Genomic DNA, 19774 nt, shown 5'->3' on the forward strand with positions numbered 1-19774 from the left:
AGACAGACTTGGGAGATGAAAGAAAATCACATCTGTAGCAGAGCCTAGGATCTCAGCTGATAGTCAGAGTCTACAGGAGGCACGTGGGGTTGGAAAAGCCATGACGGCAGTATCCTCATGCATCTTTCCTCCCCTTCTCTAGCCTCACTGAACGTGTAGCTCTGGCCTGGATAGCCCCTAGGGAGCTTTCCACAGGGTGAGAAAGGAAAGCAGTTGTAAAACTGGCAGGTGAGGCACCATGGGACCGCTCCCCTCCCCTGATGCTGTGTGCCTGACACCCAGCTTTCACTCTCTGCTGTGGCTCCCCCGTTGCTGAGCTCACTGCTCATGGGAGGGGTGGAGGTGGGCACCAGGAGCCTCAAGGAGTGATGAGTTAGGTTGTAAAAAGAGGGCTGCAGGGCCTGGGTCCTCGCCCAGTGCCATCTTACTCCTCTGTTGTTCCTTACTCTGAAATTGTTGGGCGAATACATGGTTTAGGTTGTAACTATAGGGCCTGAGGCAGGGACAGTAGGCTGTGAGCAGGCCTCCTCCCCACCTCCCAAAACAAGTCCTTTCTGTGCTGCTGAATGTTTCCCTCCAGCACCTGGGCCTGAGGGCATAGTTGGGGGGGAGGGGGCTGGGAATACAGTTTCTTCCCAGCTCTCCTTTTCCCCTTCCCACTCAGTGGGTCCTCTGTGAGAGAAAGGCGGCCAGGACATTTCTTTGCCTTCTCTAGACTTGGGCCACACAATGAGGAACCGGCCACCTGAGCCCGCAGACAGAACAGGAGTCCAAAGGACTGTGCATGGTGTTTATTAGTGATGACAGTGAGGTGGGTCAGGGTCATGTGGAGCATGCTCTGTAGGTCACACACTAGAGCCATAAGGCAAGGGTAGCTGGGTAGACGGGGCCTCTGAGGGCAGTCCACTGTGTCCTGTCTCTCCCCACCTAACCGGAACATAACAAGCAGCAGCTATGAATGAGGGAATAAAGTTTGGGGCCCATGTGCCCCAGGAGGCACGAGGGCCAAGAACAGAAATGACAGGATGCAAGAGCAAAAGGATGAGGGGGGCATGGAGGCCCCCAAAGCTGTTCCATATGGTCTCTGCTACACATGCCCTCCCTTCCCAAAGCCTCAACTCGGGTCAGCTCCCGACCACCATTTGGCTTGACTATGCTCCTGTCCCTGGTCCCGTCAGATGTTAGGAAGATTCCTGGCAGGGTGAGGAGAGCCCTTCCATTCCAGACCCTCAGCTGTAAGGCCTTTGGCCCCAGCCCAGCCAGCCTGCTACTCCAGCCTTGTAGGTAGATGCCTCCCCAGCTGATGGATGGGAGTGCCACCCTTTGGGCTTTGATTGTCTCTTTTCTCGAGTGGCAGTGAGGTGAGTGGAGGTCCTCAGACCCCAAAGCACAAAGCCTGAATCCTCTGTTAGGACTTGTGTCTGCTCAGGAGCCTTGTTTCTTCCTCATGTCATGTTGCCCACACCCCAGCCTCTTGTCACTTTGAGGGGGCATCCCTTCCCTGAGTCTGGTGGGAAGGTCCCTGCTAAGGGGATCCTGGCCTGAGGGCACTGCCCAGTGGGGCAGCTTCTTGTGCAGGAAGAGAGGAAGGTGCCAGGGTTGCAGCACACACAGCTAGTACCTGGAATGGGAGCCTAGGGGGGTCACTGCCCAGGAGGTAAGGGGGACCCTGCTTTTCCCAGAACCTTAGGATCACAGGCAGCAGCCCTGGAGCTGGGCAGGGGGTTGTGAGGGGCTCAGCCTAGTGCCAGTCTAATGCTAACCTGCCTGGAGTGGGTGCCCCAGCCAGCTGTGCCTGTGCCTGCCAGGGTAGGACAGCAGGAGGCAGTCAGTAGCTATCCTTGGGCCAGGGCCGGTTGCGTTGCCAGTTCCGCTCATTGTGATTGTTCTCCGAGTCCTGGACAAGGAGTCGGTCTTGGGGGTCATGCCCATTAGCACTAGGCAGCCCAGAGGTGTGTTGGCGGTGAGGCTGGTACAGGTCCTGGTAGGCGTCTGCATAGTCCTCCTCCAGGTGGCGGGAGCTACGCTGCGAGGATCCTGTCCAGGCTTGGCGGGAGCTCTCGCTGGCCTCATCTGAGGGCATCAAGCTGTCCCGCTCAAGGGGTGAGTGTTCTTCGCCACGCTCTGCCAGCAGCTGCTGGTTCTGTGGGTAACACACCAGCTCTAAGTGAGGCAGTACAGACCTCGCCCCCCTCAACCCTCCGTTCCTGGGTAGAGGAACTAGTGCAAGGGAGGGAAGCATACTGGCTCATTCTTCCTCTTCAGATATGGAAAACTGGAGCTTTTGGCTCCAGCAGAATTCAGACTCTGCCTTCAAGACAGACCAGAGCCGAAACCGGTTTGGCTCAGTGGATAGAGCGTTGGCCCATGGACTGAAAGGTCCCAGGTTCGATTCCGGTCAAGGGCATGTACCTGGGTTGCGGGCACATCCCCAGTAGGAGATGTGCAGGAGGCAGCTGATTGATGTTTCTCTCTCATCGATGTTTCTCTCTCATCGATGTTTCTAACTATCTCTCTCCCTTCCTCTCTATAAAAAATCAATAAAATACATATAAAAAAATTAAAAAAAAAAAAAAGACCAGAGAGCCCTCACCAGTTTGGCTCAGTGGATAGGGTGCCGGCCCATGGACTGAAGGGTCCCAGGTTCGATTCCAGTCAAGGGCATGTAGCTTGGTTGCAGGCTCGATCCCTGGCCCTGGTGCGGGAGGCAACCAATCGATGTGTCTGTCTCACATGGATGTTTCTGTCTCCCCCCCCTCCCCCTCCCTTACACTCTCTCTAAAAATCAATGGAAAAATATCCTCCAGTGAGGATTAAAAAACATAGAAAAGTTTGAGAGTATGTTTTTTTGAGCCTTAGAAAAGTAACCTCTGATTACCCATCGTATTGATGAATTCCTCTCACCAGGAAGTTCCTTTGTCCACCTGCCCAGCTCAAACCGGAGGCCAAGGACAAGCCTCTGGGCAGGGAAGGGCATTGCTTTGGCTGGCGTAGCCTAAGCATCACTGCCAACTGGAAATGATTACCTGAAGTCCAGGGATGGCACCGGGAGGACCCAGAAGTCCAGGGCTGGGGGCTGGGTGGTGGGTGGCCCGCCAGTAAACCTCCAGGTACTCAGCCAAGTGCTCACAGGCATCCTCCAGCTGGTTCTCATCCAAAATCACATCAAATGACTCCTAGGGAAAGGGGAATGTTGGCTTCCTCTAAGCAGCAGTCCCCGCCCCATCTCCATCACTGCCCCAGCCCTAGAAAAGCAAGAGTGGGCACAGGAGGAGCTGCCCCAAGCACTCACTGGTGGGCACTGAACCAGCTTATCATATGCCATCATCTGCACAGTCAGGTGCTTCATCTGTGACTTCCCTCGGGAGCGGATGAGCCGCTGGAGTACCTGAGGGGAAAGGGCAGAGTGAGGCCCGGAGTCTCTGGGAGCCCTGGGCAGAGCTGGGCCTAGAAGGAACTGGGCATGTCCCCCACTTGTGATTTGGCAACAGGAAAATGGAACTCAGGAGCCCTGGGGCAGGGGCCAAGCTAAGCTGTGATGCAGTCTAGGAGGGCAGCCCTGGGGGCCTCCCCCACCTCTGCTGCTGACTTACCTTCGGTGAGGATACTTTGACAAACACGATGATGGGGGCCAGTGAGGTCTTGGCCAGCTGTGCTGGGTGGTTGATGGTGTCAGCATCCAACACTACCAGCTGCAGGGATTTGGCCAGCTCAAAAATGCGCTCAATCTCACTCTGTACTTCGGCTATAGAGGGAGCAAGTGAGCCACAGTGTTCACCGGCGGCTCCCCCCACTTCCTCCAGTGGGGCTAGGGGGCCTCCCCAATGATGGAGGGAGAGGGCCTTCATCAAGGCCTGGGCAGGCAGAAGAATAGGGGACCGAGGAGACTGGGGTGTGTTCTTGCCAATCTTGGGGCAGGCAGAGGAAGAGTTGGGAAAGAAAAAGGTAGGAGGAAAGTTCCCAGGAAGGCCCGCATGAGCAGAGAAGCAGGAGCTGGGACGTCTCACCGATGCTGGAGCGGGCGGAGGAACGCTCAATGATGGTCCTCTTGCCAGGATTGTTGAGCACAGAGCGCTTTGCCAGCGAGAGGTCAGCTGTGACTCGGGTGATGGAGATCCTGGGGTGGCAGTGGAGAATCACAGCTCACTTCTAAGTTTCAAGCTCTAGGCCCCTCACACAGGACCTCCTAATTCCTAACCTTCCCTTTAGAAAAGACCTTGCTATAGACATATGTTAGGAGGCAATGATTTCCCTGGTTCTCAGGCCAGAGCAGCTTACCTGCCATCAAACCTATGTTTGAGGAAGTCAAAGAGAGCTTTCTGCATCATGTCTGTGACCTGGTGGGAGAGGTGAGGGGAACGGAATGGAACTGGCTGAGGGCCTTCTTGGAGAAGGGCAGCGTCAGCAGGCATGGCCCTGGAGCCCATCCCCTCCACACACGGGCCCTCCCCTTGTCCCTGGGGCCTTCCCAGGGCAGGCTTGGCAGAGGTGATCTTTGGGGTCAAGGACTTCCTCTCACCTCATAACCTTTCAGAGAGGGTCCCACCAGCACCACAGGCCGCATGGAGGGCACCACATCATATGGGGGAACATGTTCTGCCTGCAGAATTGACGTGAGGTCAAGCAAAGCCATGGCCTGGTGGCCTGCCCTATGCCTGACTGGTGTGGGGCCTGTTCAGAAGTTCCGGGCTCCCTCCCTCCCTCACAATGACTGCCCAGAAGCCTGTTCCTACAGCCATGAGCCATGAGCCCCCAAGCCCAGGGCCCTTCCTTGACTCACCTGTTTTTGCTTCTGCTTGGCTTTTTGGAAAAGGAAATAAAAGATTAACGTTGGTGAAAGGGGAAAAGGCCCTGGGGGCATGTATTCCCTTCCCCAGGGGAGACACTGGGTTTCTGCCAGCTCTTCTGACCCCTCCCCAACCCCGCCCACACAGTTCACCTGGGGAAAAATCTCCCTGCCCCGTGTCCTGGTGACCCACCTACCCAGGATAGGTGGGCTGTGGGGAGGCTACCTAGAGATGGAGGAGGGGAGCGTCGATTGCCAATGTCACTCAGACTGGAAGGGTTTCCGGATCTCCTGAAAGGAGAAAGGAAGGTCAGTAAGCACCTATGTTCCACATTATTTAACAGTTGTATACATTTCCTTGTATCTTAGCTAGTGAGGGAGGCGTGACATGTGCATGCATGTGTGCATGCGTGCATATCTGTGCAGTGTAAATGTGTGTAGGTGGGAAGGAGTGTGTATTTTAGGGGGTGGGATATGTGTGCACGTGTAGTAAAGTGGACTCCGGGTAAAGTGCCCATGTTGGGAGGGGCAGGAAATGTTTATTGAGTCACAGCCCTCTCTCACCTGGCCTTCTGCTCCTGCTTGAGCCGGATGCTCTCCAGGCGCTGGGGGCTGGGGATGAAGGCGATGTCCCCGCCCTCTTTCACTAGCCGGCCGATCCACCAATCATTGCTGTACTTCTGGGCGTGGGATGGAGCGGAAAGGGGAGGTGAGGGGAGGAGGCACACCAGGCCTCAATTCTGGCTCTCCAGCTTGAAGAGCCAGGGAGGTATTCACAGAGCTGGTCTGACCAAGGCAGCATAAGGGGTGAGGGGTTGGGGGGGAGAGGGGGGCAGGAGAAGGTGCCAGAGGGAAGGGCAGCCAGGTTGGAGCCCCCCCAAGATTTTAGTGTGATGCATCATAGCTGTCACCTGCAGGGGGCCTAAGAGGCAGCTAATCTAACTGCTGACTTTACACATGTCAAGACTGAGGCTGATCTCAGAAGTAGGGAGACCCTGAGGACTGCTGGGTTTTTGGATATAAGGGGTGTCTGGGTGTGTGTTGAGGATAAAGCTGAGGAGTTCGGGGACTTGTTTATAGACTGAGGATTAAACAAAGAGCATAGGAACTGGGGCAAGAGGAGGGAAATTAAATGGCTTCTAATAGGGGGGCGGGGGGTGGTCACCTCTTTAATGTGCAGAAAATCTTTGGCCTCAAAGTTGACTCCAGAGCCCTGGACTGGGCACTCTTCGTCCAGTACACCACAGTAGCTGACATTGGTCCTCACAGCAAATGCCACCGGTTTGTGCTAGAGAATTTAGCCATCAGTGCCAATGAGGGGAGCCTCGGAGCACCCTTCCAGTCCCACTGCCCCATCAGCAGAGGGTGGGGGCCCCGTCCCACCCATCACATACACACAACCTTTCACACTCACGTACATCCTGCCCACTGACCGCTAGGGACGTAGGACCGAGTACAAGCTTCCACCCAGCCTGGCCTGTTCTGCCCCCAGCTCACAAGCAGATACCTTGGCTCTCTCCAGCTGCTGCTGGGCCTGACTCTCCACTTCCCGCCGGGCACTCTCCCGGTCCTCCTCCAGGGAGACGTCTGAGTCCAGAGATGGGCGGCTGGTATAGGAGTCAGCTGAACCCTGGCATGGGGGAGAGGCTGTGATCCCTGGGCTCAAGTGGAAAGTATATAGGGGCACCCTCGGGACCCTATGGCAGTGCCTCCACAAACCCCAGCCTCTCCCTGTCCACAGAGGTGGCTGGGCCCCAACAGTCCCTCCAATTTCCCTGAAAAGGGCCCCAGTATATCTGGGGCTGCAGGAATGCCACCCAATCCATATGTGCTAAGATCTGCCCCCTCCCCCGAAGCCTATTAATACTGCAGCTTTGAATAGAGCCTTCACTTCCCTCCTTCCTCCCTTTCCTCCCCTCCACCACGTCCTCCTCCAAGGCAGAGGGAAGGAAGATGTCTTGAAGATGATATATTGAAGATAATTCTGAATCCAGGCGACCCAGCCCTCTTGTTCACATCAGCCTGCAAAGCCACCTAGACGTTACCGCTTTAAAATGACTGGCAGATGAACAGCCAGCTGGGAACAGTCCGGAGATGCTGGTTGGTAGGCACTGTTCCTGAGAGTCAGGATACAGCCGTCCACCCCTTAGATCTCATCTCCCCGAGTCCCTATCCTTCCAGGGTGAAGAGGACACAGAGCTGCCAACTCCTGGGAGTTTCTTCCTCTCTACTCTCCCTACCCCCACTTTTCTCTCACACATGCTGGGGCAACTGGCCAGGTGTGGGCAGCAAACAAAACACAGCCTGGCCCGGCCGGTGTGGCTCAGGGGTTTAGCATCGACCTATGAACCAGGAGGTCACGGTCTGGGCACATGCTGGGTTTGTGGGCTCAATCCCCAGTGTGGGGCGTGCAGGAGGCAGCTGATCAATGATTCTCTCTCATCGATGTTTCTATCTCTCTCTTCCTTCCTCTCTGAAATCAACAACAACAACAAAGGACACAGACTAAAGGCAACACAAAGCTATCTCCATGAGCCTGTGAGGCTGAGCCACGCCCACCACCTGGCTTATAGCTCCCAGCTCCACCCCCAAGGGGAGATCAGCCAGGAGGAAGGCCATGTTGGTGCCAGCCAACCCAGTGGAGGAGCAGGACCCTGGGGATGTAGGGAGGGGGTCATTGGTAACCTGAGCCAGGAGAGTCTGAGTCTTATCCACAGTAAGAGTCTTTGGGCAATGAGGATGCATTTGGAGGGTTGCAGAGCTCACCTTCAAGGCCGTGAGGAAGATGCACCAATGAGCAAGAGAAACTGGGCCTTAGGACAGGAGGACAGAGGTCAGGATGTCTGGGTTTACCCTCAGTTTAGGGGAAAGGGAATCTTTCGTTTTCTGCCCCCGTTTCCCCTCTTTATGATCAGAGACCTGCAGTGGTACTTCCATCAGTTCTGAGGTGCAGGTGGCAGAGATAAGGTAGGGGCCTAGGTAAGGAGTCCGTGTGGGAATGTGTGTGTGTGAGTGCGGAAGGGGGTTTAGGATATTCTCGGACTGAGGAACATTCCTTCAAGCCCGCAGTGCATGACTCCCTACAGAAGGCAGCAGAGGCCAGACTCTCAGTGGGGAAGACACACTGCTGTCCGCCACGCCCTCTGCTCCAGCCCCTCCAGGGGCAAGAGGGCCGGTCAGCTTGATGTCAGCCCAGGCCCTAGGGCCTAAGCTAAGTCAATGTTGTGGTAGACAACATGCAGATAGCACAGTGGGGGAAAGTCCCCCATTTTACAGAGGAGTAGAGTCTGCCTGCTGTGTCCCATCTCTCTTGAGAACAAAATAAGGCTGGCTTGGCAGTTGGATAAAGAGGGGCTGAGCCCCAGGAAGAACCTTTACATGGTCCGTAGAGAGGGGGACCTCCTTCCAGGGTCTTAGATACAGAATGTACCTCAGTGGGAGACGGCTGCGTGCAGGGAATAGGGCCCAACGGGCTGGGAGGCAGGAGGCAAGGCAGGATGACCACTCACTTTGATAAGCACCTTTCAGATGCCTCCTAGATGCCCAGACCTGTGCTTGAGAGAAGTCTAACCTTTAGTCTCCGCTCTCTAGTTTCTCAGCCTAATTTAATCATCAGGATATCCCTGCCTGGACCATCTGGATGACCTGACCTCTTGCCCTAGGATGGGAATGACAGGATCTCTCCCTAAATGTTTAATGAATTGGGCTCAGAATGAAACCCCCTCTCCTTATTCCCAAGTCCTCAGAACTCACCTCTCTCTCATGCTCTGGTCTCACGTAGGGAAGCCAGGATGCCTTTGCCAAGCCTTATCTGGGGTCTTGCCTCCCTTACCCCATTATGCCAAAACAGCCAGAGGCTCAGTACTTCGGAGCTGCCAGGAGTTGGCACAGTGCCCTAGTGGTGCCCCCCTTGCCTGGTGAGTGTGTGGGCAGGCTGCAGCTCCACTCTTGCCTGGCACGGGGGAAGGAGAGGAGGGAGATGAGCCGGTGGATTTATTTAGAGCCTGATCTCCCTCCTACTGCTTCAGAGGGGGCCCCAGAGAGAGCAAGGAGCCAGGCAAGAGAAAGGAAAGTGGAGGAGGGTGATCCAGGGACCAGAGAGGGGTGGGACAAGTGATGGGTTAGCAGGCTGCTCCCAACACCATCCACATGCCAGTCTTTATCTTTCAGCAGCTCTTGCCTTCTCACTAGGGATGGGAAGAACCTTCTAGGGCAGTGGTTCTCAACCTCCTGGCCCTTTAAATACAGTTCCTCATGTTGTGACCCAACCATAAAATTATTTTCGTTGCTACTTCATAACTGTAATGTTGCCACTGTTATGAATCATAATGTAAATATCTGATATGCAGGATGGTCTTAGGCCACCCCTGTGAAAGGGTCGGTGGACCACCAAAGGGGTCGTGACCCACGAGTTGAGAACCGCTGTTCTAGGGCCTTCCAGCCCTACAGGGAGGTTTCTTCTTAAGCTCACCTTGGCCCCCTGGGCCATGCCAACTGTCTCTTCAACCATCGTAAATAGGTGTCCACCAGAGCCTTGAAAATCATCTGTTCTTGCTGCCATGTAATTAGCCCTAGAGGCCCAGCGGGGAATTTGGCCCAGCAGGAGCCCAGCCCCAGAAAAGGACTGATAGCTGCCCACTGTGAGCCCTAGCACTCATCTATCCTGGGCTTGGCAGCAAGTGATGAAAGAAGACTCCAACACTCCACACTCCACTTTCAACCCTGGAGTGCTCTACCTTTCACACCTATGGGACCCCTTCCCACCATTTAGTGGTCCTCTCCTTGCGTGATGTTTGAGAGAAGGGACTGCGCGAAGCTAACTGCTCCCCGTCCTTGCCCCCTCTTTTCAGGCACTCTTCCTTCTGAGCTCCGGGAATCACTGCCTAATGAGCTGATTTGTCTCAGTGGGTCAGGAGATAAAAGCAAAGAGGAGAATTAAATATTTATCAGTTGCCTGGTTCTCTGAGCAAAGAGCTTCCTCTCCATCCCCAGGCCCTCAGCTCCTCTGGCTTCACCTCCAACCTCCACGCTGAGCAGGAGCGCAGGATGCCCGCAGCTCTGAGGACGCCTCGGCAGGAGGCATGGGCGGGAGGGGGTCAGGCAGCCGGCCCACCCATGTGCTGGGTGCCCAGTTTCCAGCCTGGAAGAGAAGCTGGGCTGGAGGGAGGGTGAGGAGATAAGGAAGCTCAGGCTGCACAGGAGAAGGGGTCATGGAGATCTTCAAGTTTTGTGATCTTCCTGTCCGAAGAGGCTGGTACCTGACCCTCTGGTGTTCTCCCAAGCTCCCTGAATGTATCCTTTACATGAGGCACAGGTCTGGACTGTCCCCCTGGGAACCGAGAGACCCACTTCTCCCGCAGCGGTTGTGTCAGACCCCACACATCCTCCTTTGGGAGCTCCAGACATTGCGTGTGCCACGTCTAAAATCCCTTTCCCCTCTACCTTTCTTCCTGAGCTTTGGAAACACCTGCTCGAGTCTTTCCCCCACACTACCCCCGCCCGGCACACAGCCGCTGTCTCTTGGCCTGGGACTGGGGAGCCCCTGACATGAAAACCCATCTTCCCACTTCTCTGGAGCGCCCCCCTACATTCCCTGCCCGCTCCTGGGACGTCTTTTCAAAGTACTGAACTGGGAGAAGGGTCCAAGGGAGAGGAGGTGTCACCCAACTTCCCCGCCCCCACCCTCGCCGTGGGCACTCACCGCCTCCGAGTCCTCAAACCCGGGCACGTAGGAGTCGTCATACATGGGGGAGTCCGGGTGGGGGGAGCGAGCGGCGCCGGGGGCGGGGGCAGCCCCGAGGCAGGGGCGAGGACCGCGGGCCGCGCCCGAGAGATGCCTCTGAGCCCCGCAGCCCTGCGGCCGGCAGCGCCGAGCGAGGGAGCGCGAAGGAGGGAGCGAGCCGCGAAGACCAGCTGCTCGGAGCTCAGAGCTCAGATCACCGCTCCCCCCACCCCACCCCCCAAACCTGCCGGTGCCACCCCAAGCGCCGCCGTGGAATCGGGCGCCGGCTCCTAAAACAATAGCGCCCGCCCACCTGACCCCCCTCCCCGGGACCTGGCGGGGGTGGCGGCGGGGGCGCCGGCCTCCGGGGGAGCCCGAAACCCGGCCGGGAGAGGGGAGCCGACCGGAGCCGGGTAGGAGGTGGGTCCCCCGGCACCTACGGGCCCGAGGGGCAGCGGGGAGGAAGGGGTGGAGAGACTGCGGGCGGGCGGATCCAGGCTGGGAGGAGGCGGAGCGAGGAGAGATGCGGAGACAGAGCCGCTCGGCAACCCAGGAAATACTCCGCCGGGAAACAAAGGGCTGGAGCGGGGGAGGGGAGGGCGCGGGCGGGGAGGCCAGACCTGAGTCGAGAAGGCGAGAGCTGGTTACGGGGAGGCGGGAGAGAGGGAGAGGGAGAGGGGGGGGGGGGGGAGAGAGAGAGAGAGAGAGAGAGAGAGAGAGAGAGAGAGAGAGGAAGGGAGGATTAGAGACAGAGGGGAGAAGGGGGAGACGGGAAAATGGGGAGACAGAAGAGGCGGGGCGGGGGCGGGGGCGGGCGGCAGGAGGGGGAGGGGCCTCAGGTGAGCGGGCTGCGCTTAGGTGCCCAGGCAGTTCCAGAGACGCCGAAAGCGAACCCCGCAATGGTAGTGAGCAGGGATGGGTTTGGCGGCTCCAGGTCAATGCCATGAAAGCACCCCCCCCCCCAGGTGCTCGAACCCCTCACCTCTGGGACCCGGCAACAAAGGGCCGTGTCGCCCATCCCGCGCTTAGGGGAGGTTTTGGGTCTGGCAGCCCCACACCTGTTGCGCAGGCAGATTTCATCCTAGTCTGGCCAAGATGGGGGATCCCTTCCTCACTTCCTTGCCAAGGACTGTGCCAGGCATTGCCAAAGTATCCGTGGGAACTGGGGCAGGGAGGGGCTGTTTTAGGTGAGCCTACATCGATGAGAAAGAAACCAGAGGGTGGAGATAGCAATTGTGGCTGGGATAGAAGGTGGGATCCTGGCCACGCTGGGGTGTGTGTGGGGGGGAAGGGCAAGTCTCCCCAGAATTATTAGCTTAAGGCCAGATTCCCTCCTTCCCAAAATTATGCGGGTGGGGTGGCTGGTCCTGGTTGGAGCCACATGGACTCTGCGCCAGACTGTATCCTTCAAAGGAGCACTGAGATTTGAGGTTAGAAACCGAACAGCAGCCTTTATTTTGAGCAAACTTCCCCAAAGATCCACCCATTTGAGTTTCCTCCGTCTCCTGAGCAAAAGCATTCCTTTGAATTTTGATTGCCTACCTTCCCTCCACCCCCACTCACCCAAAGCACTCTGTGAGATGGACAGAGGTTTACACCTGGAGGGCCTGAGCTCAGCCTTTCTCCATTCCGTTTCTCACCCCACTGTGAGCCCTAGCACTCATCTAGGGTGGCTCAAGAATCTGCTGGTCCCTTTACCTTCCAGGGCTACAGGGGAATTAGAAAACCAAAACTCTGACAGGGTGTGATGGAACCTACCGGAGAAAGCACCGTGCACGGAAGAGAAAGGCCACCCAAACCAACCGGCTTCCCACTGATGTGACTCGTTCTTGCTCCCTTGGCAAGAAGGAGAAGGGGCCTTATCTTAAGATCATCTTTACTCTGCCTGTAGCCTGTCTAGCCCTGAGTGGTGCAGTCCAGCCCTGCCCAGCCTCTTCCTCCTGCTGGATTTGACAATGTTGTCGGATCCCCTATGGCTGGGGGGATCCATCACTACTGGGGTGGTGGGGCGGGGGGGGGGGGACCGGGGGTGGGGAGAGTACACTTTCACAGTTCCTTTTTAGTCCAGTACAATTTGGAGGTTAATATAGTGAATTCTTCTGTATTGGACGTTCCCAGACACTCTGTCTTCTCGCTTTTGTGCCTTCTCCTAGTTCTTCAGTATTCCTATATCCTCCTCTTTCATTCTCTGCCTTTCAATCCTTTCTGTTCTTCCAGAGGGAAGAAAGGAGGCATGAAGTGTGAAAAAAATATGACTCTCAAGGTGCTCCTGGAGATAACTCTAATAAAGAAGATAGCTGCTGAGGCATCTCCTTCTCTCCCAACCCCCAGTCTGTTCCCCAGACCTCCCTTTTTGGGATTCTCCCTACCACCAGGGGGTCCTGGTAACAGTTGTTCTGCCATCAACCTCATTCCTTCCCCATACACCTTGCGGTCTTCATCCCCTTCTGGGACAGTGGTGTCTAAGGCTGCTTCTGAAGCATGAGTTGCCATGCCAACCACCCCCAGGAGATAGATTCAAGTTCCCCTTACCTGGGCCACTCCCCTGGGTCTTGTAGGAGGAGATTCAGAGCCTCTCGCTCTCTCCCTTATCTTTTAGTTGCTACTCAAGGTTGCCCCCCCCCCCCCATTTCTCACCTCACCCACATCTGCTTATTCCAGTTCCGATGCCTGTCCTGTGATAAGACATGTGCCTGTCATTGTCCATGTCACCCCAAGCCCTTTCTTTTCCATGATTGCACGTAAGGGGAGAGAGTTGAGGGGGGAAAAAAGGATTTCTGGAGAGGCTTCTTCCTGCTCTCCTCTTTCTAAGGAAAGAGCTGCTAGACTGGCAGCTGGCAGGCACCCAAGGCATAGAAGCAAGACATAGGGGGCGAAAGCCAAATAACCAGGTTTGGGAGTTGGAGTTCTCGGGGAGCCTCCAGGATACCTAGCTTCTCCTGTAAGTACACCAGGAAGCTGGGCAGATCCCAACCCCTGAGCATTGAATGGGGAAACTGAGGCAGGCACCAGGACCTCGGGGAAATCCTCCTCAGCAGTCTTTAAGAGCCGGACCCAGCCAAAGCCCCTAGCATTCTAGCTGTCCCCAGGAAACCCAGGGAGGGGCACGAAGCCCTCCTTTCCCCCTATTTTCTAGCCCCTCTTCTGCCTCCCCAGGCAGCCATCCCTTCTCATTCCTGTTCAAGTGCTTGGAAGCTGCCAGCTCCGGCCACTCCCTTCTTTCTTACTGCCTCTTCCACTCTAAGCCTCATCTCTGCTCTCCCTCCCCATCACTGCAGTTTCCCCCTAATTGGAGCCCACTTCTTGGCTTGGAGTGGGGCTTCCCTCCCACCCACTGGGGAGGGGCCCCGCGTTTACCTCGTTCAGCAGGAAGGTTGCACTGGAGTCAGAAAAAGACATAGACCGGACCAGCGGCCTCTCCCCCTCCCCCGGGCCAGGGGCTCCGAGGCGGGAGCTGGACCGGCTGCGGCTCTGCACGCGGGCTCCCCGCCTGCACGCCTGGCCTCGCCCTACGCCCTACGCCCGCCGCCGGCTCCCTTCCCTCTCTCCGGGTTCCCTCCCCCTTTTCTCCTCCCTCCCTCCTTCCTTCTCCCGTTCTCGCCTTGCCTTCTCTAGTCACTCTCGCCCTCTCCCGTCGCCTTTCAGTCCTGTTCTCTCCATTTCAGTCTCTTCCTTCTCTTTACGGTCCCTGTTTATCAGGGTGCCTCCCACTGTCCTTCCATCCACATAGTCCCTCCTCCGTCCCGTCCCCCCCTTTTCTTCCTGTACCCCTCCCAGAAGGGGGACTGGAGCTCCCGCCGCCACAGGCAGAAGGGCTGGAGAAGCTCAAGGGCCGCCCGACTCCGGAGTTTCGAGTGGAAGGTTCTGCTTTCCGCGGCCCCAGCTGCGTGCGCCCGCGCCCGGCGTCCGGGGGAGGAGGGCGCCGCGGTCCCAGCGCGGCTCCGACCGCCCTCAGCAGAGGACCGGTGGATCGGAGGAGCACGCTCGTGTGCTGCTCGCTGCCCCTGCGTCAAGGCTCGCCCTCTGGGTTCCGGGGAAGCCCGTCCACCTCCCTGTCCCAGGTCCAGACCCTGTGGCTTCTGCGGGATCCGACTGGAGACGGCCTCGCTGGGATTTGCCCGGCGCCGGGGGAGTCTCGGTCACTGCTCTCTCCGGGCCGGCGTGTCGGGACTCAGCCCGCGAAGGCGAAAGGCAGAGGCCAGGCGCCCTCCCTGACCGGCTGCAGCGCCCCCTGGACTCGCTCGCCCGGCGGCCGCACGCCCTCCAGGTGGCGGTACCCGCCCCGGGGTCCAGTCTGTCGGCCGGCAGAGGTCGGGCCCTGCCAGCAGGAGGCGCTGCCCTGGCCGGAGCAGAGGGGCGAAGCTCCGAGCCAGACCCCTACGAAGCCCAAGACGACCCCCCCCCCCCCCTCGCCTCTCTCCAGGGACCGCGGTCCCATCTCCAGATCCCTAGCATGGGATTCCCACCCCACGTATCCTTTTAGATACTTGGCCTCTCTGGAGCCCTAAACCGCTCCTACCTCCATCCTGGTCTCCTGGGGCGACTCCACTGAGCCCAGCAGCGACCCGCAGGGCCTGGGCAGCAAGGAGTACAGAGTCTCGGACCGATTCTCGGGTCAGTACCCCTCCCGCCCCCTTCAGCGGGCACGTCAAAGAGGACAAGCCCAAGTTCTGGCGGGGGAAGGGGGGAGCAGGGGTGTAGCCCCAGCCAGCTCTCTCCCTGCACCCTCGGAGCGGATCTGCCTCTCATTGGTCCCTCCTCACCCCCAACACCCCCGCTGGACTCTTCTCCACACCAAAGACGGCGGCTCGGGGACTGGGAGGATGCAGCAGACCGCTGTGGAGACACAGACACACCCTGAAGCTGAATGACGGGGGTCCCCAACTCCCCCTCCGCACCAACTAGAACTCTTCCCGGTTGAGGGCGCTCCCCTGTCCTCCTTGAGCTTCTTTTCTAACTCCCTTACCCTGGGGTGCCCAGAACCCCTCCCCTCAATCCTCCCATCCCCGGGGAATCTTGGGAGACTTCTCTCCCTCTCTGACTAACTGACCCTCCGCTTGCCCTCACTCCAGAGGGAGTTAAATCGGGAGAGAATTCTCTCCACTCCCAGCTCCTCCTCAGGCTGGACCTGACCTGGAAAGTGCTTTGGGAGGGCACTCCCGCCCCCCTCGCTGTGGTCTAGTCCAGTAGGTCCGAGGATTCCCTTACCACCCACCTACCTAGCAGTTACTTAGCTTCAACTCTTCAGAAGAGATAAAGAGGTTATGCGAGTGTCTTAAAAATGTGCGCAGAGGTTTTATGTTTTGTTTTGCTTTGGGCTCCACTGGAGCAGAAACTTGGCCTTTCATGTGACAATAAGACCTGCAGGGAGACACCCCCCACCTACTCCATGCACCCCTGCTGACCACAGCTAATGGACTAGCTCCTCTGGGCCTTGGGGCAGCCTTCCTTTCCATAGGAGAAGGGGTGGGGTGGAGTGTGCTGGCCAAGGCAAGCAATTGTCTCTGGCTCTTCCCTCTCTCCTTCCTTCCCTCCACTCTCCCAGAACCTACAGCCTAGAACATCTCTCTCTCTCTCTCTCTCTCTCTCTCTCTCTCTCTCTCTCTCTCCCCCCCTCCAATCCTTACTTTAAAATAGAAATATTAATGGTTTCTCTCAGCCTATCAGAGGGACTCTGAGGTGTATAGGAGCAGCTTTGCATCCTTCACTTTTTCTCATTTCCACTCCAGCTGCTGGACCATACAACAAGAGAGAAGGTGGGAACCTCAGAGCTAGAGCTGGGAGCCCAGCCTCCAGGTTCCCAGACCTGTCCTCTCCCAGCCCCCTCCATGTGAGATGACTTGCAGGATTAACTCTCTTTGGGCCCTGTCTGGGACCCACACACTCTTCCTCCCCACTCCCTCCATTGGGCGCCCACCTCTGGCTCTGACCTCACAGCATCTGGCACCCTGCTAAGAGGGGCTTCTAGACTGGACACATTTCTGGGAGCCATGCCTTAGCTTGGCCCCTTCGGGTCCTCAGTGTCAGCTCACAGTCCCCAGGGCTTCTTAGGCAGCCTCATCCCTTCTTCCTGGGGTCAGCTCACCCTATTCTCCAAACTCCCAGATCCCCAGGCTGTCAGGATCTCAGGATAATTGGCAGGGCCTCTGCTAGCCCCTTTGGCTAGTCTTGATGCAGGCCTCTGCACCAGGGGGCTGCCCTACTGATCTATTCCCACTTACCTCCTCAGGAAGGCATAGCCTGCACCACGGTACTTAGTGGCCTTAGCATTTGAAAACTTGTGAACCACCAGGACAGAGAACAAAGATCACCATGTTCATTATTTTGTATCTATTCCACCGAGACCAAAAAAGGTCTACACGTCACGTCTGAGAAAGCTCAGAAGTAGCTTCCACAGGGAATCCCCATTGTCAACTCCAGATATTACTCTAGGGAAGTTCCTCCAACATCAAACCTCAGTCTCTCTTGCTGTAATCTCTGTCTTCTTTTTCTGGGTTCTGCCTCTAGGCCCATGGCGATATTTGATGCTTCCAGGCACTTTCAGGCTCCATCCCCTGACACAGCATTTGCTATAAATACTGAAGAGTTTCTTGCTGACTGTGCCCAGTAAGATTGCACCTTCCTTCCCACACCAGGAGTCTCTGGAGGAACTGAGCTCTCAGCTATGGCTTCAAGACATGACTCTTGCCCGCTCTGGGCTAGGCAGTGTGACTGCTCTGTGGATTGGGGGTTCTCTGGTGCCTGGGAAGGAGGGAAGGTGAGATGGCTGAGGTGCTTGGCTCTCATTCTCTTGCTTCCTAGGTTCTGGCTCAATGCTGGCACGTAGTAGGTGATTGATATGTTTATTTCAGTCTTAGGTCTCAGTTTCCCCTCCAGGTCAATATGACGGGTGATTCCAGTTGCACAGAATGGATTGGAGTGAGGCTGCTTCAGGTGGAGGAAGGGGTGGTAGCAGCAGGATCCGTAGGATTCTGGGGAAGGAAGTCTGGACTAGACTTTATTGCCTTCTATCCTTCATTCTTGCCAGACTCTTAACACTTTAGGACTCTGAATAACAGCAAGGGGTCAGTTCCAATCCTTCCTCTACTTCCACATGTTTATAAGTCAGGGAACTGAGGTTGAAAAGAGGTGGGGTGAGGGTTGAGAAGGGGGTGAAGGTGAGGGTTTCTGAGATGTTTCACTTAGATATAAGGGGTGCAGCTCTTTGGGGAAATCGTCCCCCTAGCAGGGGCAGCTGAAGCATCCCAGGGTTTTCAGAAGTCTGAGCCAGAAGGGACTTGGTCATTCTTTAGGTGGGGGTTGAGGGGCTGCCAACAAGAGACTGAGGTTGGCCCCAGAAGGCTCCCATGACCCGGATGTACAGCTAGAGTGAGTGGGGTTGAGGTTCTGTGTTTCTGTTTGGGTCCTCTCTACCCCCCTGGCTCACTGTAGTTCCCGGGTTCCTTTATCTGTGACCAAATCCCTGACCTCAGCCCAGATCAGAGGCCCGCTCTAACAAAGAGTAGAGAGAGAGAGAGGTGCTGGTGCTTTTGCTGGGAGGGTGCTGACTGGGTACCCTTCTACTTGCTCCCACTCAGCTTCTGGTCCATCCCTGACTCCCAACACTCTCAGTTTAAGGACCTGAGCTGTGGCAGTCTTCTCCAGCTCAGAATGAGGGCATCGTGCCTTCAACCTCCCTGACAATGAATTATTGAAGACAGCATAGTGCTGGCTGCTCAAGCTGCTGCCCCTTGGGCCCACCATTGCCTTTCGCTCTGCTTCTCCCTGCTCCTTCACCAGCTGCAAGGGGGATGAGGCCTAGGGGCCTGGGAGGGGTTGTTAAGGAGCAGCAGGACCTAGATAGGGAAGTTCAGGGCTTGGTTAGAAGGCTCCTAGGGAGGAGGGAAGAGGGCTGGTGAAAAGTCCTGGCTCCTTGTCATGGGTCAGGAAGACAGATGGAGCTGGCAACCACCCTGAAGCCAAGTTGGGAAGTGAGACTGAAAGACCCTCGACCCTGCCCAGCTGGTGTGGCTCAGTGGTTGAGCTTCACCATGAACCAGGAAGTCATGATTCAATTTCCGGTCAGGGCACATGCCTAGATTTCAGGCTCAATCCCCGGTAGGGTGTATGCAGGAGGCAGCCGATCAATGATTCTCTCTCATCATTGATGTTTCTATCTCTCCCTCTCCCTTCCTCTCTGAAATCAATAACAATATATTAAAAAAAAAAGACCCTTGACCCACATGATTCCCCAGTATTGGAAGCCTAGACTCCCAAAGGCCTTCAGGGTTACACAGAGCCAGGAGAAGTCCAGGGCCCTTTTGACCTGTAGTCATGTAGGCATGAGGACATTCAGGGATGCTGTGTGCAGAGGCCTCCATCCCTCCCCAGAATCAATGTCCTGCTGACAGTGAAGAGCTATAGAGCTTCTGGGAGCAAGTGCAGGCCAAGAAGGCACAGGTGAGTGCCAGGGATAGGCCGTCTGGCCAGGTGGGAAGGACTAAGGATTTGGAGTCTGAAAACCAAAAGGCAAGTTCTGCTTCTATCACTTCCGAGTTGTGGGTAAGTCACTTATCTCAGCAACGGCGTTTTCTTACCGTTAATGAAGGAGAAGGACAGTGCTTGCTTAACAGGGGATCTTTGGGAATTCCACAGAAACATCTGTGTTTCAGAAAATGGAATGGCTTAAACATTCAAAAGAAAAGGAATGGCTATGTTAAAATTAGTTGTTATCACAGGTGGTAATCTCATACACAGCATGTGGTGGAGAGAATCTGCACAGAGTCATGACCCAGGTTGTAGCCCATGCCCTGTGACTAACCCTTAGTCCTTCCTCTTCTGAGGTTAAATGACTTTTCAAAGGCCATATTCAGTCCATGGTGGATCTGGATTCAGATCCAGATCCTTATATTCTACCTCCTGGGTACTTTCCATTACACTATGTAGGCCAGAGACGCTGGTCCACTCTGTCCTTCCACATGTTCAACACTGGGGACCCAGATGCCAAAGTGATTAGTATTTCATTCCTTCCTATTATTCGTGGCCACACCCCATCTCCTTCAGGAATAATGCAGCAAGTACATTTCTTGACTATCCCCCAAGGCAGCAGGAATAATATTATCAAGTATTTGGAACGCAGTTTAAAAAATTACCTTTTATTACAGAAGCCATATTTATGGACTGTAGAAAATTTGAAAATACGAGGCCCTGGCTGGGTAGCTCAGTTGGTTAGAGTGTCACCTTGATACATCAAGGTTGCGGTTTTGATCCCTGGTCAGGGCATGTAC

At 56.1% G+C, this 19774-nt stretch overlaps 1 protein-coding gene across 3 annotated transcripts; it reads right to left on the reverse strand.

Moving 5' to 3' along the window:
- Window positions 1–776: 776 nt before the first annotated feature.
- CACNB3 (calcium voltage-gated channel auxiliary subunit beta 3) lies at window positions 777–14012 on the reverse strand. Of its 3 annotated transcripts, none has more exons than XM_081084750.1 (13): window positions 13866–14012; window positions 6294–6416; window positions 5952–6074; window positions 5351–5466; window positions 5013–5077; window positions 4781–4800; window positions 4520–4600; window positions 4279–4337; window positions 4008–4117; window positions 3594–3745; window positions 3293–3388; window positions 3027–3176; window positions 777–2143 (listed from the first exon to the last, which is right to left on the reverse strand). In XM_081084750.1, the coding sequence occupies exons 1-13, from the start codon at window positions 13905–13907 to the stop codon at window positions 1829–1831; spliced, it is 1452 nt and encodes a 483-aa protein (XP_080940876.1). In that variant the 5' UTR covers window positions 13908–14012; the 3' UTR covers window positions 777–1828. The 3 variants fall into 3 exon arrangements, with proteins under 3 accessions (XP_080940876.1, XP_080940877.1, XP_080940875.1); XM_081084751.1 differs by lacking the exon at window positions 13866–14012 and adding an exon at window positions 11491–11613; XM_081084749.1 differs by lacking the exon at window positions 13866–14012 and adding an exon at window positions 10488–10748.
- Between the last annotated feature and the right edge of the window lie 5762 nt (window positions 14013–19774).

The sequence above is a fragment of the Myotis nattereri genome (genome assembly GCF_964212035.1).
Source record: "Myotis nattereri genome assembly, chromosome: 2".
Classification (NCBI taxonomy): domain Eukaryota; kingdom Metazoa; phylum Chordata; class Mammalia; order Chiroptera; family Vespertilionidae; genus Myotis; species Myotis nattereri.